Here is a 27211-nt window from a genome sequence, read left to right on the forward strand (position 1 = left end):
CTGGAGAGGCATTGGGACTGGCACAAATGGAAATGTCATATTGCGCTGCGTCATGTCTCTTTTTTTCCTGGCTTCCTAGCTAATTGGTCACTGTTTTCCTACTCTACGAAAAAAATAAAGGCTTGTTCGTCTTAATGTACTGGTGAGAATATGGTGCAACTAGGCGACGAGCCACAATATTCCACTCGACAAACACTCTAACACAAGTGAACTACAGCACCTTGAGAATCATAAGAGCAGGCGTGCTTTAACGCGCTTTCTTGGCAACAGGGCGAGGTTGTATAGAAGCGTAATTTAAAGAAGGAATTGAAAAAAAAGGTGTTGTAATATGGAGACAATATTCTGTGATCGTAAAGAAATAATTGTTGAATAAATATCGAAGGTCTCGCATTTTCTTGGTCATGTACGCACCTTGCTTTGTGTTATGATACAGTATTGAATGCTGTGTAATTCCAGTTACACATGTGGACAGTCCTTACCATTCTCAGACTCCCCCTATCTATGGGAGTTGTATTTATTCAGTTAAAAAATTTGGCTACATTTCACTATTTGGATATAATTGATCTTGGTAGATCATACTTATGTCCGTTTGTGTTCCTTGAAGCAGTCACATTTCTGTATCCTTCCTGAACAGTGGGACAAAGTCCAAGCACCTAGCTGCCGAAGGTGACTGCAGCATTTCATTCCAGATTATCTTCTAACATAGTCTCCATAGACAATTTTGAAATCAAGTGTTGAATGCGTAAGCATTTCTATGGTTACCAAACTAGAAAAACGTTGGTCCGTCCTTTGTTCGACGAAGTCGATTGCTTTCAACATACAGCCAGCAGGTGACGACGAACGTGCCAGCAGTGGCACAAAAATTTCGGGTGGGCCAACTTGAATCCTGTGGGTAGGCCAATGTATATTCTGGGGTAGGCCAACTTGAAATCTGAGGCCTGCTTAACTAAATTTGGATGTGGGCCAACTTGAAACTTGTGGATGGGCCAACCTAAGTCTGAGGGCGCGCCGACTTAGATTTGAGGGTGGGCCAACTGGAATTTTGGGTTGGGCTATCTTCAATTTGTGGACGGGCTAACTTGAAATTTGGTATGGACCAACTTGAAATTTTGGGATGGCCCAATGTTCAATTGAACGCTGCTGATCGTCCTTCGAGGAATACCTGGCAAGCAAGCGAGCGCGTTCAGACGCTTGGTGCGTTTTTATTGGGCCTTACCGAGGCACAGTCAGAACGCACACTAGAGCTTGTGTGGAAAAGAATGCGCGCGTAACACAGGCTCGCGTGAGCGACAGGGAGGGTGACATGGCTTCACGGCGATGCACTCGCCCCTCACGCAAGGTCTCACGCACTACTGCAGCAGCTGGCGTTCGGTTTCGACCGCTTTGCTCCATCGAGGCGCGCTCGTGCCTGGCGTTGTAGCTGACTTGGCAGAATTGCACTGAAAGGGTTGGATGCGGCGTAAAATCTGTGTATTCTCTACAAAAGCCTAAGCATTCCTTGCCGTCCGAAAGGCCCATGGGTTGAGGTGCTGAATCTGGGAAAAGCAAGTAAGCAACATTAGGCAAACGCGAAGCCACAGCCGAGTCAAACAATGGCTACACCCACTTTAGTAGACAATTCTCCAAATTTCTCCAGAAGAATGAGTAAACCTTATGTGAACTGCCCACGAAGGCTTGTCCGGCAACGAGAAAGCGCACGGCTTGGCCTAAGATTTTATTTACTGGTACACCAATGCAGCCTCGCCAGCCAGGGAACCCCAACAAAAAAAAAAGGCCCAAGCACTTGCGACGAAATTCTCACTTATTATAGAATGGGAAGGAAAATACTGCCAGAGGAGCTTAAGAAACTAAGTAAGCAAGAATAGATAACATGGAGGCAACTCCAAGCGAGGCTCATCTGCAACTCCTACATTCTGAACGGATGGCACGGTAACACTGAGAACATGAACTGCAAATACCGCGGGGAAAAGGCGGACATGATCCAGATAATATGGACATGTCCAAGATAAAATAAACCAGATTGGGAAAAACAATTCTGAGAGACTTTGATGACCAGCTCGAAGAAAGAGAATCAAAGGGAAGTCATCTGCATGGCCCTCGACACCGCTGAGCTCCAAGGAGCATGAGCCTGCTGAAAAGGGAGGAGCAAGCCGAAGAGACTCTTGTCTCCTCGGGACTTTTTTTGCGGGTGCAAATAAACGTCATTTCTCTGTCTCTCTCTAGCTCAAAATTTCTGTAAAATTTTTCTTGCTAATGAAGTTCGGCGTACACGTTGCTTTTATTTTCAACTCTCAAGAGGCGCGTTCCTTTGAAATATCGCCTTTGACACCGCGATCGTGCAAATAAAGAGCTTCGGGTGAAATGCCGAGCTAAAAGGCTTTCGCTACTGCCGAAGCGGTGCACGATCGACTGTTCTGATTTTTTTAACAATTACGCAATGACGAAGTATTTATCAGAGAACAAAAAGATTGCCAGAGTTGCAGAAGTGGTTTGGGGGGATAACATTCAGGCTTTAGAGTGTAATGTATGGCTCCAAGGGCATTGGTGCACTTTTCCGCTTGCTCTGTCACAGAAGATTGCGTCACAGGCACAAATTTCTCCACTGTTGCTTGGCAACTACACGCGTAATTACAAGAGAAAGAAATGAAAGTCGCAGTTTATTGCGTTGGCAAAGTCGTAAACAGCTACACAAAGTGAGCACAGAAGTATAATCGGCATAAACATTCGCTTAGTAGTTAAATAAACGGTGATAGCAATTTAGTAGATACATATTTCGAAGTGAGGATGAAAGTTTTCGGGACCGTAAAACTTGCAAACATTCGCTGTGCTAAATAAATTAACGATGATATATTGTGTAAGCGCAACTGAACGAAAACGTCAGATGAAAAACACGCACAGACAGCGCTAGAAAGGATAAAAATAATGGCATCCACTAGAGCTGTAGCATGAAGGTACAAAGGAAACCCATACGGGTTTCTTGGAAAGAAACCCTGGCAGTTAACGAAAAATTTATCCTCGTCCAGCAGTCGAATTCGGACCAGGAACTCGTAATGGTGTCCTTTGTAGTGTGGTGCTACAATTCAAAAGGTTGGGAATTTTTCCCTTTGATGTATTTTCCTCCACCATGCGGGATTCCGAAGGAATATTTTGCCAGATTCAGTGTTCCAGTGCCTCGAGTTATCCATTATTTCGCCCTCGCTTTGCGGTTAGCTAACCTCTTGGTTATCTCAGATGCTAGAGCAACCGCCCTGGTGAGGCATTAGTCCCGGGTGCGAATCCGGGACCAGGACAAATTTTTATTCCTCAGCCAGGCATCATTTTTTTCTGGGAAAACCGTACGTGTTTCCTTTGTAGTTTCGTGCTACAATTCAAGTGGATATCAATTTTTTGCTTTGATATATTTTCCTCCACCTGACGGGCTTTCGCAAAACTGATTTGCGATATTCAGAGACAGCGCTGTTGCGCCTCTATCTTTCGATGCCCTCGTTCAGTCGTGCTTACACATTATATCATTGTCAATTCAGTTAGTAATCGAATGTCCACAAATTTATACTGCCTATAGAACATCTGTCTTTACTTTCTACAGCTATCTACTTATTCTATCACGAATTTCAACCAACTGGGCCGCCAACGTGTTTTAACTGAATTAACCAGCACGGTGTTACGCGCGCTCAGATAAACATGAACGTATCTCGATGGATGAATGCAGAAACTCGCTATCAAAATGCTGGAGTGAGCAATCACGGCACCAGTAGCGATCTTCTTTCCCCTCGCTCATCTCTTGCTTCTGAGTGAACGAAACGACGAAAGCACAATGCATACGAAACTACCGGCATTACGCACACACTGCAAACATCGTAGATCGTTTTCAAGATACCAGAGGACGCGCTTCCGGCCTGCATTCCTCGCCTGCCCACGCGAGGTAGAGCCGCGTTCGCTTGCTCACCCTCGCATGCTTTCACTCGCAATACGGTATACGGCACGCGGCAATGATTTTATCGCCTTTCGAATTGATACGGAACTTCATGGCGATGCCGACGGGAGAAATGCGCCTGGATTGTTCATATAATTGTTATCCCTATCAGCATACTGCCATGGTAACTTATGTATTGATGCGCTATGGGGAAACATTCTTCTGTGCGCTCGACGATCACACGACATACTCTGCAGGGGCCAACTTAAGCACCGCTTGCATCCATTTTCAAATGCGTAAGCATCGCCATCGGTATACAACGAGAAAGCTGTCCGTCCGTCCTTACTTTGCGTAAGACGATCGCATTAGAAATACAGCCAGCCAGCTGTGGACGAAGACGGTGACGAACGCGTGAGCAGTGGCTTGAAAATTTGAGGGTGGGCCAACTTGAAATTTTGGGATGGGCCAACATGAAATTTCGAGATGCCCCAACTTGAAATTCGGGCATAAGCTTAATTGAAATTTGGGTTGGAGCAACTTGAAATTCGGGATGGGCCAAGCTAATATCTTGCGGGCCAACTAATATGTGAGGGTGGGCCAACATTGGGGATAGGCCAACCGAAATTTGTGGGTGGGACAACTTGAAATTTGGGTGTGGCTCTATTTGAAATTTTGGGGTGGTCCAATGTTCAAATGAACGCTGCTGAGCGTCCATCGAGTTATGAACACCTCGCGGGCAACCGAGACCGTTGTAACACTTGGAGCGTTCGGGCTTGCGTGAGCAAGAGCGAGAGTCACGTGGCATCGTCGCGATGCACTCGCCCCTCCCGGAAGGCCTCACGCGCCACTGCGGTAGTTGGCGGTCGCTTTCGAACGCTCTGTCCGTCGAGGCGCAGTTGGACTTGGCGTTCCAGCTGAATTGGCGCAATTGCATTGAAGGGGTTGGATGCGCCGAGAAAACCTGAGTTGTCTACTAAAGGCTAGGCATTCTTTGCCACCGAAATGGCCATGGTGGGTTGACGTGCATAAGTTAAGAAACACAAGGAAGAAACACTAAGGTAAAACGAAGCCACATCCTTGAGAAACAATGCTTACGTTTTAGTAGAGAATTCTCTGCATTATTACAGCTAAATTATTGTTTTTGTAAATTCATATTTAGGCCACAAGTGGACAGGCAGTTGCACTTTTAAAGGTTCTATGTTTTTCAAAGAGGGTGGCTCATTTTAAGATTCCTGCCTGCGGATTAAGCAACACTGAGGCCGAAACCTCTACTGCATCAGATGTCAGGAGTGAAGCAACGCCGGGTCACTTACCGAGGTCTGAGAAATTACGTAGATTTGCAGTGCTGCTGTATAGGTTACTTGATGGTACTGAATCATGTGAGCTACTGTGTAAACAATAGGCGTCGTCACTGTTAGAATTGCCCTCGATGCTTTCGAAGTTGTTGTTCGCTAACCAGCTTATCCTCGGCGCATCCGCTATTGTGCTTATGTGCCATGTTTGCGGGTTATCATCGTCATTGTCATTTATGCCTCCATTTTGCCCTCGGCCCTGTTTTAACGATCACGACTGTGACGAAATCCACGTAAACACAAAACCAACGTGTCGAGAAGAATTTCTGCGTTTTGCACATATCTTGCTCTCTTCGTCCGCACATCCTTGTCCGCTACGGTACCACTCATACTGGCCTCCGAAATACCTGCGCAGCCGCTGCGACTCTCGGAGTGTGTGTGAACGTATTGCCTTGTCCTGAGTGCGCAGCACTGGTGTTGCGCGATAGCTATTTGGGTGGTGCGCTCGAGTCCCATATGCATGTGGCTTCACTGTCCAGAGCTCGAATACCAGTGGAGGTGGTTGTGAAGAACGTTTCTTTTTCCTCACGCTGTGGCAATGGCGATGCTGGAGATGATTACATGGCATGACGACGACAGAAATCATCACAGTGTGTCATCGATGACGACAAATGTCTTCGCAAGCGTAACAGAATTTACTGCCGGGTGGGACGGACTGGCGAAGCAAACCCAATTTCGCAGTAAAACACAACTAATGGCAGGTGGGCTTCGCCCAGGTTGAGCTTGATGACAGTCGTTTACCCAAGCCATTAGAAAGCAAAACAAAGTAAAATATTCACACAGAACTACCCGAGGATGGGTTAGGCTTCTCACGAAGTAGAGCGAAGAACTATGGGTGTCCATGAAGCAAAAATACACGAGACATTCACAAGGCGACCGTTACGCATTCGGCGAACAGTTAGGAAAATTAGGAGATGCGCTTCTGTCGACTGTACAAACGGCGGGTGACAGAGCGCTCGTCCAGCCAGACCCTCAGAGGCACAACCGGTGGTTTTCCGATTCGGATTTCCCAAACCGGCCTCCCGGCTGGTGTGCGAAAGACGTTTTGGAAGAAAAAAAAATGACAAACAACAAAAGAGCACTGTTCCGCAGCACAGGCAACGGAGAAGCATAAGGACACATGTACATAGGCGATAGTGTGACGGCGATGTCACGAGAAGTGATTTTTTTATGCACCAGCAAGATGAAACGTTACAATTTCTTGCGTTACGACTTTGGCTGATCGCACAAGAGGCGCAGTGCAACACAGCCTCCCAAATCGCTAACATCTACGAGAGAAGAATGGAGTTGAATTTTTAGTCAAGTTGCTGATCTGCGGCGTGAAACATGCGAAAGGGAACGGTAAGAGCGTCTACCACTCAGGTGTTTAACTGCCGAGTGTACGGCCCAATGCGAGCTCCCGCAAGCGCATGGGATCTCGTGCACGCTAGGCAACGTGCCCGACGCCAGATACTGCTGAAAGAGCAACCTCAGGTTGGCGCAAAGTAATCGCGCAGGCGATCGTGGTTTATTCGCGAATAGAGAATTGAAGCTTAAAATAGGTAGGCTTATGGCTAGATCATCGGCATGATATGCTGCAGGGCCAAGATTCGTTATCCTCGTTTGGACACATGCATTATTTTCTTCAATAAAGAAAGCCGGAAATGATGCGAGACAAGTATTTACGTAACTGCCGCAATGTGCTTCGGGCAGAATTTTGTGGTATGTTTAAGGTATCGGAGTAGAGGACGATTTGCATTTCCTTGCTGCATAAATGAAGAAAATAGCAAATGGAAAAAAACAGTATTGGAAATTATTAAATCTCATGTGCCACAACTTTCCAATTTCTCAGTGTGATGTTACTTTAGTAATGCTTGCGTGATTATCGTGTTTAACGAATACGTTAGGACTGAGGGAAGACGAAGGGTGGGGTGTCTGACGTGCCGTTGTGGCCGTAGGTTTCTATGCGTTCCGGGTGGCGTAAGGCGCATCACGACAGAGATTACGCGTAAAAAAAAGGGCCGCTCCTTTCCAAGAGCGCGTAGGATTGCACTAGAGATTGAAGCTGTGGGACATCGCACGTATGAACTCCTCACTTGTAATTGGGGCCTGGTGTAATTAATTTTTCTTTGCCTTCATTTATGTCTGTTCATGTCGACTTCTTCACCTGATTTCACCAGGCGAAAATCGAGTAGCACGCGAGTGAAGATCTGCCTATTTTTTCGGCTGCTAATATGCGCATAACGAAACAAGCAAGGAAGGTGACGAAATGAAAGGGGATATGTGGGGAACAGTAAGTACAAGGCTTGGAACTGCAGCGTCGTAAACGTACCCATGCGCACTAACTACAATCTATAGAGTACTATTTAAACGAAATGTGCCTAATAATGGGCAATCTTTTAGCAGATGGTGAACTAGGATTTCGCCATTAAAAACATGTAATACACTGACACCCCTTTCTGATAACTGTTGGACTGATTTCGATAACTTTTTTGCAGTTGTGGGAAAATGGTGGGCTATAGATAATGCTCAATCACAATGTGAGTGCAAAGTTCGTTGCAAGTCAAGCCAGTCTGATACAGCGGCCGATAAAAGTGCTCACATGCTGTAGCCTGGTCTTAGAAGCCTTGTGGAGAGAGAGAGAGATATAACTTTATTATGTCCTTGATGGGGTTCAGGGATGGCGGGGGTCGGGAGACTAACCCCCAATCCCCCCCTTCCTCAGACGGCGGCCAGTCCTTGCTTTCTGGCAGCGTCTTCGGCCATCCGGACGGCCCAGAGCTCCTCATCTGGTTCCAAGCTGAGCAGCAATGTCTCCCACTGCTCGGCTGTAGTTATGATGCGTGTGTTAGTGCGGGAGGTGTTGGTTGGTGAGGCTTTGGGGCATTTCCAGATAATATGATCGAGGCCAGCGCGGGTCTCGCACACTTTGCAGAGTGGGGAGTATGCATCGGGGTACATGCGCTTGTAAAGCACGGGGTTCGGAAAAGTTCGTGTCTGAAGGAGCCGCCAAGTGGTAGATTGAGACTTATTCAGTGTTTTGTGTGCTGGGAGGTGGCGTAACCACTCTCTGCGGTAGTGCAGGAGAATTTCTCTGAGCGCGACCATTCGGTCCCGCGCGTGACCGCGATGCAGAACAGAGGGCTGGTCGGGATCGGAAGACGCAGGAGAAGGATGATGCGCCTGGTGTGCGAGAGCTCGGGCACCATCTTGGGTGGCTTCGTTTCCCGCCAGACCCGAGCGACCACGGGCCCATATGATCTGCACGCGGCGTTGCCTTGAGGGAGGAGTGCCAGAGAGAATCTTCTGCGTTTGGGGTGCTATCAGTCCTCTTGTGTAGTTAGGAATGGCCGTTTTTGAATCGCTGATGATGCAGTGTGCATTGGTAGCCGCGTAGGCCAAAGCGATGGCCGGTTCTTCTCCTACTTCGTGTTGCATGGTGAATATTGATGCGGCCGCGGCGAGGCGGTACTGCGAACCCACGGCCATGGCGTTTTGGTTGGGGTATTCTGCTGCGTCCACGTAAGTTACGTCAGCGGCTTGGTCGTAGCGCTTTTGTAGTTCTTTAGCTCCGGGTTGTGTTCAGGGTGCATATTGTGGAAAGGCAAAGAAACAGGACATCAGGCTGGGCTGCTGCGAAGGACGGCACGGCGGGGAGAGCGGGGAGCAATACAGAATAGCAAACGCGTCGCCACGTCCTCCCGTCCTGTCAGTGACCTTTCCGGGAGTGACGACAACGACTAGTGTAAATTCGTTCCGAGTCAATATGTGTGCAAGAAGTTTCCTGGTCCAATTTTCGTTTCTTTTTTCAAAAGAATGTGGTGCAGCCGCACGCTGCCGTGTCGCGTCGTTACAGGCGCAGCCTTCTATGCCGTGCTTCTATGTTCTAAATTTAGGCGATAACGTGAAAACAACTGCGCTGTTTCCTGGCTCCACTGGAATGTGCATGACGCACTGCACTAAGTGTGGGAATCACCTGTGCTTCACAAGCAAGTACAATTGCTTCTTTTTGTTCCACACTAAAACATAAGTGTACCAAAGATTGTCACATGCAAATTAAAATCTATTATTTCTACTAAGTTCGTCTTCCACCTTCAACTTCGTCCTTACGTGCAGGTTGTTGGAAATACGCATCATACCCTTTCTCTGCAAATTCAAACCACAGAAATTCGCTTAAGTGAGTTTTCATGGGACTACAGCTACTTTGTGCAGTGGAGGGTTAACACAGACCCATCTGACTCGATGACCGCGGATGCTCACTGGAAGAACAATGGTGTCATGAAAGGCAGCATCGCCGAGTGAATTCACCTTCCTGGTGGCTGTCGCTTCAACGCAAACATGGCGCGCGAGAATGGATCGCACAGGAAGCCATCAGCTATTGAAGGTCGCCTAGTTTTCGAAACCACTGCACATTGCCTGCACGATAGGGTGCGTGCGGCCGCGTTCAGCCACCGCTACTGCAGTAGAATTGCGGACTAACTAACCGCCTCTCCATCCCCACCCTCCCTCCATGCGCGCGCACATGTCCCCGAGGGAGCCCCTTGCGCGTGAGAAAACGGTGTAGAGCTTTCGTGTATTTCTTCCTTGCGCGGACGAGTAGACACTACCGAATCAAGCCACAACCTTCTCAGATCACACTCGCAAGGTTTCTCTGGCACCTAAAGCATACGGGGGACACCCACAATGTCATCGCACTTGGACTTTATGCGTACCGTCACGGAGACGCTGATGACGATTGCAGAAATTCGCGTGCAGTGTTAAAATTGTTACGTGAAAGCACTGTAGCGAAACTATTTAAAGGGTGTATATATAAGGGTAGCAAGCCCATGGCCAACATTGAAGCCAGCCAACATCCAGCAGATCCCATTGTCGTCATCAGAGTAGCAGTGGCCGCTTATGAGTTAGTCCCACTAATTCCAAGCGTCCACATAATCGTATTATAGTAGCAGGTAGCAAATAATTGCTATCGCCATAAAACGCACTTCAATGCGTTCAACAAGCGCGAAGGTGTTGGCAATCAAAGATTGCCTTTGATCCCCCTACGCGGTGCTCCCGGTCCATTTTAAAGGCCTTGCACTGCGAAGGCTATGACGGAGCGCTGTGTTGCCCGCAACGCTCCGCCTACTTATTGTCACCATTGCGCGCAGTACTAATTTAATTTTGGATGATGGCATAGACGCCAGTGCATCCACTTTTGGCACCTACGACGCGTCAAACTCAGCGGCTATCCAAGAGTTTACGGTTGACTTCACGCTGTCTCACGCATTTGCTTTTCTACAGCGTATTAGATAGCTACGAGTGGGCATTGTTGCACAGAGTGACAAAAGCAGCACATTTCGTTTGGTAATTACCTTTGCGGCAATCACGCAATTTTCGAGAGCCAAACAAACTTCATGTTCGCTAGTGCGAGTACGTGGGCAGCGCGCACATCGGCTGAGCGGCAGATGCCACACTCTGGACTCGCGTTGAAAGGGTTCTTAACCTGACAACTTTCAACCATGATGGTGACACACTTCGAGGGTGTATAACTCGGGAAGGAGAGACGATTGTTAGATAGATATGCGCGCTCGGGCCTGAAGGAAGGCCACGCACAGGTACCAATCAGAGCACGCGCTTGTTCTCGGCAAGCCACTGCTAGCTAGAGCCTCCATAACAGGGCCGCAGTTCAGGGTGCCGACAGCGTTTGAGCGACCCCGGACCGCCTGGTCGCCGCCCAAATTCTAATGATGGAATGTCATTATCACGCATATTATCACGGTAGTCATTCGTTTAGTATTTCCCATAAATAAATCTGAAAGCTTCCCCACATAACTTCGCTAGCTTTTGTATGCCCTATATAGTTTCGTGATGCCAAATCACGGAAGCATGTTCTATTTTAGTCCTCAAATATGTATTGTACACCTATAATCTGAGCCTGAGTCTACATGCGCCTGAATCTTCACTTTCGCTCACGGGATGTGTCAGTGACATGGTTTGATAAGCCCCACAATCATCAACAAACCCCCACTACCAGCGTAACATAAATACAAGCTTGTACGGTCGATGCCTAAATCATGCACAGACATCTGTGGTTGTTGAAGTTCATAAACGAAGCACAATTACAAGTTTTGCACTACTTAATTTCTTATCTTTCAAGCTGCGGAAGATTGCGCGTTTGCTTTTATTTTCACCACATTTATGGCTGTGCGTTGTACTCTTTGTACATCGTGTATTTTCATAATTTTTTTTCTTTGGGCGCATTTGCTCGACGGGAGCTCGTTGGCAACACAGCAGGTGGCGACAGCGTAGAATGGGACAGGGACGACAGATGATTCATACCGGCACAGAGATGCCTCGCTGTGCGGAAGGACGATATTCACCCGACTGGCAGATATCCGCTGGATGTCTGCCGAGGGGGGGTGCGGTGACATGATGGGAAAGGAACAGAGTGTCGCCTAACGCGTCAGTTGCGCTGCTTTCACCACGCTCAAAAACTGCTGACACTGCTGAGGGGGGCTGTCTTTCTTTTCAGTGAGCGTTTAGAATGACACCCACCCCCAGAGTCGGAGGTGATGAAATCTTCACAAAGAACTTGCCCGATGAAGGGGAAAAAAAGGAGAGAGAGTTGAAGGGGCTGGATGGAATCACGTGTGCTTTTGATGTCTGCAGATCAAGTTTGCTTTCTTGTTCATTCTTTCTATTACGTGTATTAAGAGGATGGCTGAATATAGAGGACAGGAGAACGCGAAAGCTGGAAAATCAGGTAATCTTCCAATGAATGTTTTATTATAGATTAAAAAAAATATAACGCAATGTCTCGAAGTTGCAGAGTGTCTTAAACGGGACGCCGTAGCAGATGACTACCAATCGACCTTCACCATCTGGTATTTCTTTCCATGCCCCTACTGCGCGAAATTTTAATCTTCGTAATCCTGCTACACGGATACATCCACTTATTGTATAGGCTAACTAAACATTCCATAGAACAAATTTGTCAGTGCTGACGGTGCCTTATATTTATTTTCAGTAACTATGTCAGCAATTATCCGCCTTTGTCTCTCTGCAGTTGCCTTTTATTTATTTTTTATATATTAAATGCTTGTATCGTCTTTCTCTGGTGGGCTTTAATGTGTTTACACATCTGAGCGCTCGACAACAACGATCTAAGCCACACAGTAACGCGAGGCTTAGTCGTTTCGCCGTTCGCTAAGGTTCTCGACGTCTGGTGCCGTGTTTTTCATTGAAAGAATTCGCCGCTGTCAGTAATGACACCAACTCCGCCTCTTTAATCCTCACGATTCCCTTCGAAGCTTAGAAAGCATGACGCATTGCATAATGCCGGTTCCCGAACGGTAGCTTCGCCTCAGCAAAGAAGTGTAACGCGGTGAAGCAAACGCAAAGTATTGCGGTGAAGCTTAACAAGCGTGGGATGGGGGCAATTGTCACGGGACACAGTACGCAATCCATAATTATACATGTGTGCACCCACCGTCCTCTGTCACAGTACGAGCGCCGACATGCCTAATAGGTGTATTGGCAGGCATTCAGAGCTTTTTCGGATGTGCCCTTGACAATTTGAGCTCTTAACGGCAGTAGAAGACATGCAGCCATTTTTTCGAACGGCCCGATTTGATTTTTCGGACGTTTTCGTAATCCCTAGGGAGTCCGAAAAATCAGACGTTGATTGTACAACTGACGAAGATGATGCTTCAAATGGTCCGTGGGGCGAACGCGCGGCGGAACGAGGGCAATAACAGAAAAGACCCTCGCATTGAGGAATGATCGGGAAAGGAATTATGCCGCCTCTTCTTTGAAGGAGCTTGAGCTCAAAAAGCAGTGCTGGCTGACGCAAAGATGCAGGTGACCCTCATACAAACCGAAATGAACTCTTCAAAGCAGTGAAACACAAAACAGGCGTTGTGCATGTGCTGAGAGTATGTGAGGACAAGTTGAGGTTTACTTTACAACTGCTGAGAAAATGTCACTTGTGATGACGTTCCCGCCTAATACCAATGATCTTGCTATCACCCATTTTCGAACATATTTGCATCTTTACGTATCTCTTTTTATTCGTATTTGAAAATGTTCGACTCGATTTGAAATGCCTTTGTCATTTTTCTTTTTCGAATATATTTGCCGTGCGTTTTGCTAACCCCTCCCTTTACTTTTCTATATCGAATAAAATAAAAACTACTCCTTACTATTCAAACTGGATTAGGTTGTTTTTTTATTTTCTTAAAATGCTTTGTTGAGAGTCGGGCGACGTAGTGTCAGCCTGTATTGACATAAAATAAACTTCTGTGTCACCTAGGGAAAACCTGGAAATCTAAGGGGAATTGAAAATGTCCACTTTGTATATACACTGAAGGAACATATTGACAAAGGCAATAAACTAGGAAATTTGGCGCTGTCCTTTGTGAATTGGTTCTGCGTTTTTATTTTATTTTCTTCTACGCAGGCTTTGGCGCTACCCTCCAAACATGCGGGGTGTTTCGTGAAACTTGAACCAAGGATTTAAAACAAAGAGGTTAGCCGCAACTGAATAAAACCAACGACATATGGTTTGCCGTCATGTGGGGCTTCCTCGAACACACTTGATATTGCGCTCAATTAGTTAACTAAGATCATTTATATAAAATTTGTAATATTCACTTTAGGACCAAATGCGTTTCATTACGTTCTACAGGACATTCGAAAACGACCTATCCAATTTTTTATGGCAACGTGCATGCTGCGTGCCAATTTTTTCCGGCGTTTAAAGATAGCCTGCGAAATATGAAGTAAAACCAGGCGACTGCGCTCATGCGTTACCGTATCGCAGCGTTCTCAACCGCGGTTCGTGCGAAAGAACCATGCGCTCAGACCGTGGTGAAGTGAGTGGCCGTGACTCTAGGCATCAGCTTCACAGTGCGTCAGCATCTTTGACGATGACACACGGAAAGGAAGCACCGTCGTACCTGATAAGCGATAAGCTCGGCGCACGGTTGAGCGCGATGCAATACGATAGCGCATGAGTGCAGTCACGCAGTTTATGTCATATTTCACGGGCTTGGGGGCTTTAAACACAGGAAAAAGTCAACAGGCAGCATTTACGTTGCTACAAAAAATGGATCGGTCGTTTTGAAATTGCGTCTGGAACGTAACGAAATGCACCTGGCCCTAAAGAGAATAATAAAATGCTTGCATAATTGAGTTTTGGTAATTAACTAATTAAGCGTAATATAAACATATATCCTAAAGAACGCCACATGACGGCAAACCATATGTCGTTGGTATCGGTCGGTTCACGTTAACCACATCTTTTTTCAATCTTTGGTTCAAGTTACGTGAAACACCCTGTACATAGATGGTTCTGTTAAATAATGGGCTTTACAAGATTCAGCATCTCTTTCACAGGAATAATTTGTTTATTTATTCTTAACCTTTCGTGTTTGCTGTTGTTCCGTACAAACGACTAACACGATGCTTAGATTATTTCATCAACAATGAGGAGTTAATGCTTAAAACAGGCCCAACTTGAGGTGTCATTGTTTTCCTACTACCTGCCGAGTTTCTATTGCCATATTGTATCATTTTTTCTATTCATCCGTGTTCAATTGTGTATTTATTTCTATACGTGAGGGCTCTTTCATACACGGTTTTTTTACGTCTATATATGGATCAGCGTTATAAACTCGAGTTTTTCAGTATTTTCTTTTTCATGCCGCACAAGCTCACCATCTCTGCGCAGTGGTTATTTTGTTTTACTTCTACCTTTATCAGCCTACAAAGGTATTCTAAAGTCTGCATAACAACAACCAACCGCTATGCGATGTCTTCTGCCGCTTAGGGTAAGCATGAATTGCTAGGATTAAGCAGTGCTTGAATTAGTCAAGAACGATTAATAGCAACAACAGAAAAAAATGCACAAATGCTTTCGTTAAGGCAGTATTACGAGAATAATTTGCTGCACTTGCTGCTTTCACTGAGCGCGACAAATTGTTGCTATTCTAATCTACCTAATATATTTCCCTTGAATTCGCTCCAGACTAATTCAGAAGACGCAGCCAGATTCTTCACAGAGAAAGCTGCAATTTCAAGCGGAATGGAGGTGCCAGAACCGCATAAGGAATACATTGGCAGTTCCCATGGTGCGCAGCACATATAAGCACTTTAACAGGATGAGACATGCAACAAATGGAATAGCGTACTTACACTGAACCGACCTCTTTGAAACGACATATGTAAGGCGAAGGATTGAAGTGTCAACTAAAGATTAATCTAGGAATACAGAGGCACTAGTGAACCGTCACTGAATTGCATATACACATGACGACAGCTACATTTCCTACTTGTGATCGATAGTAGTATTCGCTAAACGCATGAACTGTTACTGTGCTCATTTCCGAAGATAGAAGTTCACCTTCCAAAGTAGGGATGCTTCGAGCAGTGGCAACAGCCGGGGGTGAAACCCTTTGGCAACGATTGAAGAATACCTGCAAGAAATGTGAGAAAACCAGCCTCTGTATTTAAACACGCTGAAACGAATTATGCTTTTCAAGCATAGGGGGCATTGGTTAATTAAAGCCACCGTAGCTTTTGTTGCATCCAATCACTGCAGGCTCCTTCAGTGTCATTTGACGCACTATGTAACTTGAGCATTTTAACGTCTTCAATACACTTTTTTATTGGCTACAACTACTATGCGAGCTATTGTCGAAAGCAACGAAAGCTATGGCACAACGTCTACGCATTCTTCTGTCGGCATTTAAAGAAAGCCACAATTTGCTCATCGCACAATTCATGTCATAAATTATAGAAAATAAACGAAGCTAGACCTCGCTAGTGTGAAAATGTTATAAATGTAAGGAAACAGGGCGACACATAGGTGCCCCCTGCCTACCTCTCGCTTTCTTTTATACTGCAAATTTATGCCTCTCTCCCCCCTCCCCCCCCCCACCCGCCCCGGCAGTCTCCATCTGCTCTTTTTCCCACCCATGCTCGTCATCGCGAGCCCGAAGTGCTCGGGCTTCCGTGGTATCAGAAATATCGACAGGCAATGGAGCGTGTTATTGGCTTTGGCAAAAAAGTGACAAGAGATGGTGAAAGGAGGGGGGAAGGGGGCTGCAGGCGTCACCTTCGGTGCCAAGACATGTCAACCCCTGCTTCTACCGAGGCGATATCGTGCAGCCTTGTCACGCATTTACGGTTGCTGTCGGGGTAAGGCGACTGGAGGAAGCCACGAATTTATTGACGGCTTCCTTATCGAGCAGCTCGCTGTGATAATTGCATAGAGGATCAAGAATCGAGATGGTTTCTCAGAAGGTCGGTGCGTAGGATAATAACGGTTCCACCTATAAACTAGTTCCTTGCTCTTTGGTTCTCGCCCAGATCCCTACTGCATGAATAAATTTTAGTCCCCTAAAATGTACTCTCCTACATACCCTTCTTATTCTACATGTGACGGTTTCCTGTCCTTTAGCGGTTGAGAAATGGTGCATGGACGCAGCAACTTTTCTAAATTGCGAAAAGATTTGCAGATGCAGCAGTAATACTTTCCCACTATACCTATTCTAACACACAGTATAATTATTTTCTTTTCCTCAACGGTTCACGACATTTTTCACAAGTGCGAGTAGACAATAGTTTAAAAATGTGGATTTACTACAGCAAAAGAAACGTATATCAACACGAAATGTTTCTTCGCATGAGAAAAGAAGTGTGCTTTAAGTGATGTGACTAATGATCACAGCCAGTAGATATTACAGCACTAAAGAAAACTGCTGCACACATTTTAAAGATGAGAGTGCTCGGCACTCCCCCCCAAGTATGTTGCGTTAGATTGTTGCGAGAATACACTGCAAACCTCGCAATGGTAGCAGAAAAAGACTGCTTAGAGCACTTCCTTTGATTGCGCGATATGAAAGGAGCAGCCAACAGAGACATGTGCCAATCGCACATCGCACTGGCCCTAGAACAAGCACGTGTTGAGAATGAAAGCCAGCTCTCCTTGAAAGGAGTCATCGTTTTACAGCAAAACCAGGAGTAACCTTCTGCAGGACGTAAGCCTAAATCTTCTGAAATGAGGAATAGTCGGTCGCCATGCTTTTAAAGCCTAGCTTTGCGAACTCTCTCAAACTTTCCTGACAGCTAGTACCTCCTGGGTGCTGCTGCTCCCTTCCCGAATAGCTCAAACGCAGGACAGCACAGTTTTTTTTTTTTTTGCCCCCTACAGGTTTTCTGGCTGCTGGTCTTGTTATTTGCGCAGTTATGGAGCGATAAAACAAATGATACCTAACCATCCTTATTGCTACATATGCACCTCAAGAGCAGAATTCATGCATTAAAGCAAACCTTTCCACGCCTACTTTCTTCAGGCTGGCGATTTGGCGCATCTGCTTGGTTGGTCTTTCACAGAGTAAAGTGCAGGTTACTATTGCACTGTCTCCAGGATCGGCGCGGTCTAGTCGGAGCGCTGACCCTGCATGCAGTCTCAGCAAAGGGAGCCTATCCCGGAGACATTGTAATGAGCAGTCACGTTGGAGACTTGGTTGGGAGGGTGGGGGGGATAGCCGCGTCTTGCCGTCTTCACTGGATGGCAGATCATCCCTTTGAACAAAACGCAGTGCAGCATATAATAAGTTGCAAGGTATTAACGTAACCGCTTCTCGAATGCTTGAGGTCTCAAATTTTAACATGTTGATTCGATCTGCATAATATTTTCTTTTTTCTTGCAGAACCAAGAATACGTTGGCTGCACTAAGATATTCGAGGAGACCGAACTTGTACTTCCATAATAGATCGACAATCGGGCGGTCATATCATAATAGATCGACTCGTGCGTGCGGTCATATCCGTTCGCTTTGCATCCGCGCTGCTGGTAGGCATACGGCGCAGCCACCGTGAATAGATATCTCTTTTTTTTCTGTATTAACTTCCAAATATTGGCCGTTCGGCAGCAGAAATGATCCTAAATATTTAAAAAGATCTTCCTGAAAAGAAAGAGACGAAATAGAGTAATGAAACTGCAAGACATTGACGAAGCATGCCGCGCTGGCCCTCATACTCGAGTAATGGAATCCGGCGGATTGCGAGTGGCTTTATGCTGTTTCGAGTTTGTCTGCCATGTTATATGCGGGTACGATGTGCGCACATTAAACTGCTATACAGCGTTTTCTGCAGGAGCACTCTCCGAAAGCCTACGCGCGAGCTTTTTTTTTGCCAGGCAAAAGCCCTTGAATAACCGCAATGCTTCGAGCACTCGAAATGGATGCCGTTGGAAGATTTTAGCATCAGGTTTCGTGAACAAATGGGAGGAACCTATGACCAAACCTGAATGTAGTACGCACGTCGTTGTCATGACTTGCTTCCTCTTCGAAATGCATCCACTACTCACACTTGCACGCGCGCATGCGCACACAGACATGGACGCATACGATTGCAACATTCTTTTTTTGCTTCAACACACCATCTTCGGGCTGCTAATATACAATATTTTACTTCTCGCCAGGAAGCCGAGGCTGCTGGGCAAATACACGTTTAAAAGTGTATCTACCATGGTATTTATTTATTTATTTATTTATTTATTTATTTATTTTGTAGAAATAGTGCCGGCCCATGGTTCAAGTAAGTGGGAAAATATACAAAGCAGAATACAATAGAAAGAACAATAATTTGGAAAACAGTAATGATGATACGGGAAGTCAAAACGACTAACTGCTACAAATGCCAAAAATCAACGCAACAGGAAAAAAATCCCGTCTCATTGGTGCTACCCAATTTGAAACACATAAACAATGAACACAAAATCAGTCGAAATCAAGTACAAAAAAAAAATGATCGACGAATACGATATTTCCTAATGCGAAATTTCATATATAGAGACATCGCACTGATCGCGGAACCAACAGCCAGAGCCATATGCGCGGCGCTATACATACAGGGTGTCCCAGGCAACTCGAGTAAAATAAATCATGCAAATGCCACGTAGTGGGTAGAACCGAGGCAATGTTATTTGCCGTTGCTTGGAGATAACCAGATCATAATGTTCATTCTGCCTAATTCAACAATTAGTCTTAATAACTTAGGCAACTTGTGAAAATTATGATTACATGAAAAGGGCCAATGATAACATTGCAGAGCAACATGTAAAACTTCCGATACAGCTTTCTATTCCTTAATACGTGCCACATATGTGTTTTCCCGAGTGTGAAAGGAGCCCGCAAACACATGCAAGATTGCTGCGCGACTGGCGGCTCGAAGCACCGTGGCATCTTCGTTACTTCTGCCGCGTTCCAGTATTTCGTATTTAGATATAAAGAGATGCCAGCATTGCTACCTGACACCGCTGCTCATTTCCTTTGATAATTTCCTCGTAAACATTATTTTCGGTCTGTCTGCAAAAAAAGAAAAAAATGGCCAGGCTTAGCTTGCTTAAGCCAAGAATGCGTTGTATATTGCGCGGCCGCGCAATATGCGGCCGCGCGCGACCGCGCCAGTTGGGGCCCAGCTTTTCCTCCGTGACGTCACGCGCCGGCGCAGCGCCCCTAGAGCGAGGAGCGGGAGTCAGGTGGTGGCTGCGGCCGCGCTAGGCCACCCTAGCCGCACGCGACGGCGCGAGTTGGGGCCCAGTTTTTCCTCCGTGACGTCACGTGCCGGCGCAGCGCCCCTAGCGGGAGGAGCGGGAGTCAGGTGGTGGCTGCGGCCGTGCGCGACCACGCGAGTTGGGGCCCAGCTTTTCCTCCGGCTGTCGTGACATCACGTCACGTGGTTAAATGGTGGCAGCCCGGCCGCGCCCAAGGGCTGAACTGAGTGATTGCAATATGCAACGCATAAAAGAAAGAAACGATGCCATTGTCAAAGCTGGTGGCTGCACCTCTTGGCACGGTGGATTACTGGCTGTGGCTTTCTGTGGTTGAGTAGAAGGTTGCGGGTTGGAATCTTGTCAAGAAAGCCGTATTCTTACGGCGGCACAACAATAAAGCAAAAGACGCTAACAGCCTTCTATGAATACTATAGTGTGCTAAAGAATCACTCTTCAGTGTGGAGCAAAGAGTACATGGACGCAGAGGAACAAGAAGGCACAAAATGTGTGCGTGTCTTGTTTTTCATGTGCATCTATGTGATGATGATATGTGGTGTTTAATGGCGCAAGGGCCAGGTTTGGCCAAAGAGCGCCATGACAAGTGGTGATGTTGACGATGTATTATGGAGATGTGACTTGGCTGTAAAGTGGCCTAAAAATATTCGCTGTAAAGTGCGTAAAATTAACTTGTTATAAAATTATGGCGATTACAGATGACGAATACTATGAACACTAAAATCCATCGTGAAAGAATGATGCAGAATAGAAAATATATGAGATGGTAAAAATTGCCTGGAGCACTGTTGCCTCGCCAGAGCCCTTGGAACACAAGGGCCTAGAGGCACGTGCTACACGAAAGAACTATCGCAGCGCCATCCTCTGAAGAGAGGAGACGCTACGAACATGTTGGGCTAACAACATGCAACACAACATCTTTCAGATAACTTAGGACTGCGTTAGTGTCGAAGAGCGGTTCTGGGCCGAGTAACATTACAGGATGAAGGGGAATATGCTGCCGGTATGCTAACGGAAAATGTTTCTTTCTGTCAGATTCGGCTTTCCGACACTCCAGGAGGACATGGAGGACGGTCAGCCTCTCCCCGCATCTACCGCAGGTTGGAGGATCATTTTCAGTGAGTAAGAAGTTGTGTGTACCAAATGTGTGTCCTATTCTGAGGTGACAGAATAGGACATCTGTTCGGCGTGATTTTGTTACGGAGGGCCAAGAACCTAACTGTGGCTTTATCACGTGCAGTTTGTTATTTACTTCTGCGTCCCACTTACGTTGCCAGTGGTTTCGCAGTTTCCCTCTTAAGAAAGGCTTCAGGTCCGTGACAGGGACCGAAGCAGTAGGACTGACTGTATGCAATGAAATTGATGTGGCCATCTGGTCTGCTAGAACGTTACCCTCGATGCCCCTATGTCCAGGCACCCAGCATATAATGACATGCTGGTTAGACATATACGCTCTACAGAGGACGGAATAGAGCTGAATTATTACGGGGTTTCTGTGTTTACAGTGTGACTTCAAGGCTTTTACCACGCTTAAGGAGTCTGTAAATAAAATTGTTTTTTGAATATTTGATTTTCTGATATGTTTCACAGCCGACAGTAGTGCATGGGCCTCAGCCGTAAATATGCTTGTTTCAGGGTGCAGTACACCGGATTCCGAGAAGGATGGGCCAATGACTGCGTAGGACACCCCGGCATGTGACTTAGAAGCGTCTGTATAAAACTCTGTGCACGAGTACTTGTACTGGAGCTCCATGAAGTGCATTTTGATATGTGTCTCTGACGCATGTTTAGTGACCTGTACAAAGGATGTGTCACATTCTATCAACTGCCACTCCCAGGGTGGTACTAGCTTAGCTGGAGGCATTAGGCGTTGGTCGAGAACTGGGACATCCATTTCCGTGCTAAGTTCTCTTGCACGCAGTGAGAAAGGAAGTCTCACAGAGGGTCTGTTATGAAAAAGTGTCTCACATGTCAAGTCGTTAACGGTTGTGAAACACGGATGTTCCTTATTAGAGCGCACTTTCAGAAAATAGTTGAAGCTGATGTAAGTTCTCCGAAAATGGAGTGACCACTCATCGGACTCAACATACAAACTTTCAACAGGGCTTGTTCTAAATGCCCCAGTGGCCAGACGGATTCCCAGATGGTGTACGGGGTCTAACATCTTTAGCGCGCTCGGGGCGGCAGAGTGATATACTGCGGCTCCATAGTCTATTCGCGACCGAACTAGGCTCCTGTAAAGATTCAACAGGCACTTCCTGTCGCTACCCCATGTTGTGTATGATAGGATTTTAAGTAGGTTCATTGTTTTTAGAGATTTTTCTTTAACATGTTTTATGTGAGGAATGAAAGTGAGCCTTGAGTCAAGAATAACACCAAGGAATTTGTGTTCTTTGCTGACAGGAATTTGGTGCCCGCCCAGTTCTACACAAGGATCTAGGACCAGGCCTCTCTTTCTTGTGAAGAGAACACAAGAACTTTTGTGGGGGTTGACCTTAAATCCGTTTTCGTCTGCCCACTTGGAAACCTTGTTCAAGCCCTGCTGTACCTGTCTTTCGCATACTGTAAGGTTGCAGGATTTGAAGCCTATTTGTATATCATCTACGTATACGGAATAAAAAATGGCAGGTGGTAGTGAAGCACGTAGCGTGTTCATCTTTACGATAAAGAGAGTGCAGCTGAGCACGCCTCCCTGGGGTACACCGGTTTCTTGCGTAAAGGGACGGGAGAGTTCATTGCCGACTTTTACTCGGAAGGTACGATTTGACAAATAGCTTTCAATTGTGTTCAGCATATTTCCACGGATGCCATTTTCCGACAGGTCTCGTAAGATCCCGTAACGCCATGCCGTGTCATATGCCTTCTCCATATCGAGGAATATCGATAGAAAAAACTGTTTATGGATAAAGGCATCGCGGATATTTCCTTCCATGCGCACAAGATGATCGGTTGTGGACCGCCCTTCTCGGAATCCACACTGATAAGGATCAAGTATATTGTTGAGCTCAAGGAAATGTATGAGTCTGCGATTTATCATTTTTTCAAAAAGCTTACACAGACAATTAGTTAGAGCTATCGGTCGGTAACTAGCCGCCAAGGAAGGGTCTTTTCCCTGCTTCAGGACAGGAACTACAATCGCTTCTTTCCATGTGGATGGGAGGTATCCCGAAGCCCAAATAGTATTGTATAGTGTAAGAAGTGTAACTTGTGCGTCAGTATGTAGGTGCCTGATCATGTCATACATGACTCTGTCTGGTCCCGGTGCAGTGCTTTTACAAGTGTTCAACGCAGCTCTCAACTCGACAATACCGAAAGGCCGGTTATACTGTTCATTCTGCCTGGATTTCCGTATGATTGGCTGACGTTCTATTATTTCTTTATGTTTAAGAAAGGACTGGGAATAATTGGTTGAGCTTGACACACGCTCAAAGTGCTCCCCAAGTGAGTCTGCCTGGTCTTGCAGGGTTTCGCCTTGTGTGTTTACTAAAGGGAGGGAGTATGTTTGTCGCCCTCTTATTCTACTAACCCTGTTCCAGACTTTGGCCTCATCTGTATACGAGTTGATACCTGTTAAAAAGTTCTGCCAGCTCTCTCTTCTGGCCTGTCGGCGGGTTCGCCTGCCTTGGGATTTTACTTTTTTAAAATTGATAAGATTCTCCGCAGTGGGGGAGGCACGTAGCAACCCCCACGCTTTATTTTGTTTCTTACGAGCGATCCTACAATCATCGTTCCACCAGGGGACACGCCGTTTGCCTGCCAATCCATTTACTTGTGATATACATTTAGTTGCGGCATCTATGATGAAGGCTGTAAAGTACTCCACAGCTGCATCGATTTCTAAAGAAGACATATCAGCCAGCGAGATGTTAGTAAGTGTTCGGAATTTCTCCCAGTCGGCTGTATGTATCTTCCACCTAGGAGCTTGTGGAGGAAATTCATTTTCTTTAGATGTTCTTAGCAGTACAGGGAAGTGATCGCTCCCGTAAGGATTGCTCGTAACTTCCCATTCGAGTTCGGGCAGTATAGACGCGGAAACTATACTAAGATCTATTGACGAAAAGGTTCTGTTTGCAAGAGAGTAATATGTGGGTTCTTTCTTATTGAGAAGGCACGCTCCAGAAGAAAAAAGAAACTGCTCAACGAGACGACCTCGCGCATCAATACGAGAGTCTCCCCACAATCTGCTGTGTGCATTGAAATCGCCAAGAACAAGATAAGGTTCTGGCAATTGATCTATCAAGGACTGAAATTCATGTTTGTTTAGTTGGTAATGCGGGGGTACGTAAATCGAACAAATAGTGATGAGTTTGTTCAGCAGGACAACTCGAACCGCCACTGCTTCGAGGGCCGTTCGTAGCTGTAAACATTGACACGCTATGCTTTTTTGAATTACAATGGCAACACCGCCAGATGATGCCATAGCATCATCGCGATCTTTGCGGAAAGTAATGTGCTGTCGAAGAAAATTAGTGTGTTTTGGTTTTAAGTGTGTTTCCTGTAGACACAGCACTTTTGGATTGTGTTTTTGAATGAGCTCTTGCACGTCATCAAGGTTTCTGAGAAGACCTCTGACGTTCCATTGAATTATTTGTGTATCCATATTGGGTGATAATATGTGCTGTGTGTACAGAAACAGAAGTAGTGTTTATGGAAATTACTGTGATTAAATTACAGAGCCCTTTCGAGGCCCTGTAACGGGAGTTTTGCCCTTTCTGGAGCGTTCGAGTGAACCTCGCCGCTCCTTAGGCGCTTGGCGCCCCTGGAGGATAGGTGTAGTGTCCATTGCCTCTTGTGAGGCGCCGGACACCTGCTCTTGCGAGCGAGAAGTCACCAGGGAGAGTCTCGCCTTGGAGGGCAAGACCGCTGCGCCCACCAGCCCGGAGGTCGATGGGGTTCCCTGGGGGATTTGGCTGCGCCGGCCGTTGCCAGCGCTGGAAGGGACCTGGGAGGTTGAGGCAGCCTCAGCTGCGCCCACCTTCGGGGTCGATGGCCCCTTTTCCTCGGTTGGCGGAGCAGCGCTAGCTGCAACCACCGTGGGGGCAGATGGCGTAACTGCCGACTCACTGCGTGTGGGTCGGACAGTCGCCGGAGGCCGTTGTGACGCTGCCCCCTGACGCGCCACATCGGCAAAGGTTTTCTTGGGCAGGTATGATACCCGCCTCCGTGCCTCCTTGAAAGTTATGTTTTCCTTTACCTTGATTGTAACGATTTCCTTTTCTTTTTTCCAAGAAGGGCACGACCGCGAGTACGCGGCGTGCTCACCATCACAATTAACACAATGTGGAGTGTTCTGGCACGTTTCAGAGGAATGTTCTTTGTCACTGCACTTGGCACAAGTCAGCCGGCCTCGACAGTTCTGTGAACTGTGGCCGAAACGTTGGCACTTAAAGCATCTGAGAGGGTTGGGAACGTATGGTCGAACCCGAAGTTTGATATAACCGGCCTCGATGGACTCGGGAAGGACACTTGAGCCGAACGTGAGTATCAGGTGTTTCGTGTTGATCTCTTTTCCATCTCGCCTTATCTTAATTCGTTTAACATTTACAACATTCTGGTCACTGAAGCCCTCCAAGAGTTCAGCCTCAGTGAGCTCCATCAAGTCATCATCAGAGACAACACCACGGGTGCTGTTCATGGTGCGGTGCGGGGTTATAATTATTTGGGTTTCCCCAAATGACACTAATGTTGACAATTTTTCATATTGTTTTTGATCGCGGAGCTCCAAGAGGAGATCACCGCTTGCCATCCTCGACGCCTTATATCCAGGACCAAAGACTTCAGTCAATGACTTAGAAACAAGGAAGGGTGAGATAGTTCTTACTGGTTTATCTGGTTTTGCGGAATGGATAACATGGAAACGCGGGAACGATTCTTTTTGGCGGCCGAAAAATTGAAAGACTTCATCGGTGCGCCCTCTTTTCTGAGGGCGATCAAGTAGTGGAGGGAAGGAAGTAGCCATGTGTGGACGTGTAGTTTTCGGCAGCAACGCCAGCCACCCACCATGGAGTCCAACAAGGGGACGCTGCAGGGTCTGAAAAACAGGGCCTGCTAACGCCAGCTGTACGTTGCCGCTATAACCCAATATGATATAACCGAGGTTGGCTACTCACACAAGGTTAACCCTTGCTGCCAGGAAGGTCGGAAGTAATAAAGAAATGAGAAGGAGACAGGAAAGGCGGAAAGTAAGGAATAGACGAAGGTTGTAGGGAGAGAGAGACAGGAAAAGGCAACTACCGATTTCCCCCGGGTGGGTCAGTCCGGGGGTGCCGTCTATGTGAAGCAGAGGCCAAAGGGGTGTGTTGCCTCCGCCGGGGGGCCATAAAGGTCCAATCACCCAGCATCAGCTCAACCCCCAGGATCCCCTTTTCCCCAGACACGGCTAAGCCGCGCACGGCTACACGCGGGAGGGTCCAACCCTCGTGTGCTCGGGTCCGTGGTGTCGCCACACACCAAACGCCTGCTTGCGCAGACGCCCCTGCGGGGTGTGCATCTATGTACTAGGAGCGCTATGCATCTAAAAGCTTTCACGATGATATACGAACAAGCCCATACTTCAAAATTGGCAATGGCTTAGCTCAGCTATGCCAGGATATACGTAGCGAAAGCTAAGGCATAGCATGGTTAGCCTTTGTTGATCTTGAATGCAAGTCCAGGTTAGTCTGGTTGTCTAGCTAAGTTGCGGCGTTTAGCAAGTCGTTCGGCGCGCTGTTCGTATGTTTCCTGGGCGATTCGTTTCCTCTTCATCTCGTTCAAATGTCGAATCCAGGCCTCCTCCTGCTTATCAGAATTGTCGCCGTCCATAGTGCCGCCTAAACCGTGGTCGCGGCACACGCGAGCTCTCCTTTTTAATCCTCGGCCATGTCAGCAGGCATGCGACGCAGCTGGCGAAGTGAGTGGCGGCGAACGCAACGACGAGGAACGCGATGCGACGTCATGTGCCTCCTCGGAGCACGGCCACGGCGAAATCGCATGTTCGCGGCCAGTAAAGCTTTCGCCTTAATAAAGAACCGCGTTTTGCTCCATTTATTTTGCTGTCTCCCCCAAGCTGATGTTATGGGCAGTAGAACTTATTCGGCTATGTTTGTTTAAAAGCATTCCTAAAGGAAGGTTCTGAAGCGTTCCGCGTGATATGAACTTAAAGCTTAACCCTATATTAGGACCTTTAAAGCACACCTTTCTGGCCAAAGTGTTAACTACTTGTAAATAGTACTGCATAACCACGCGTTGCTTGAACTTCACGAAACGGCCTGCGAGACCGAAGCAACCTGGGTTTTACCTTAAGTTGACATGTTTTAGTGCTTTCGGATTACTATACATACACTCGACTATCGCTTTGTATTAGAGTCAGGTAGCTGAGAATTTTGCCCTTACATACATGTGTTCGTGCGAGCGGGTGTGTCCATGTACTTG

General features: G+C 46.7%; 1 protein-coding gene across 29 annotated transcripts in view; it reads right to left on the reverse strand.

Annotated features, from left to right (window-relative positions):
- Positions 1–27211, reverse strand: part of LOC135909148 (uncharacterized) — a 758332-nt gene that overhangs the window by 464235 nt on the left and 266886 nt on the right. For 9 of the 29 annotated variants that reach the window (XR_011513881.1, XR_011513878.1, XR_011513877.1 and 6 more), the window contains one exon: positions 15626–15698. The exons of 16 other annotated variants lie outside the window; for them this stretch is intronic. Coding sequence is in view for 6 of the 13 variants with exons in the window: in XM_065440981.1 (XP_065297053.1) it covers positions 15626–15698 (73 nt within the window). In the remaining 7 variants the exon portion in view is untranslated. Of the gene's footprint in view, positions 1–541; positions 1536–15625; positions 15699–27211 lie in introns of those variants that run through there. 4 more of the 29 variants (XR_010566601.1, XM_070536950.1, XR_010566603.1 and 1 more) reach the window with 2 other exon arrangements.

This window comes from Dermacentor albipictus, chromosome 4 (genome assembly GCF_038994185.2).
Source record: "Dermacentor albipictus isolate Rhodes 1998 colony chromosome 4, USDA_Dalb.pri_finalv2, whole genome shotgun sequence".
NCBI lineage: Eukaryota > Metazoa > Arthropoda > Arachnida > Ixodida > Ixodidae > Dermacentor > Dermacentor albipictus.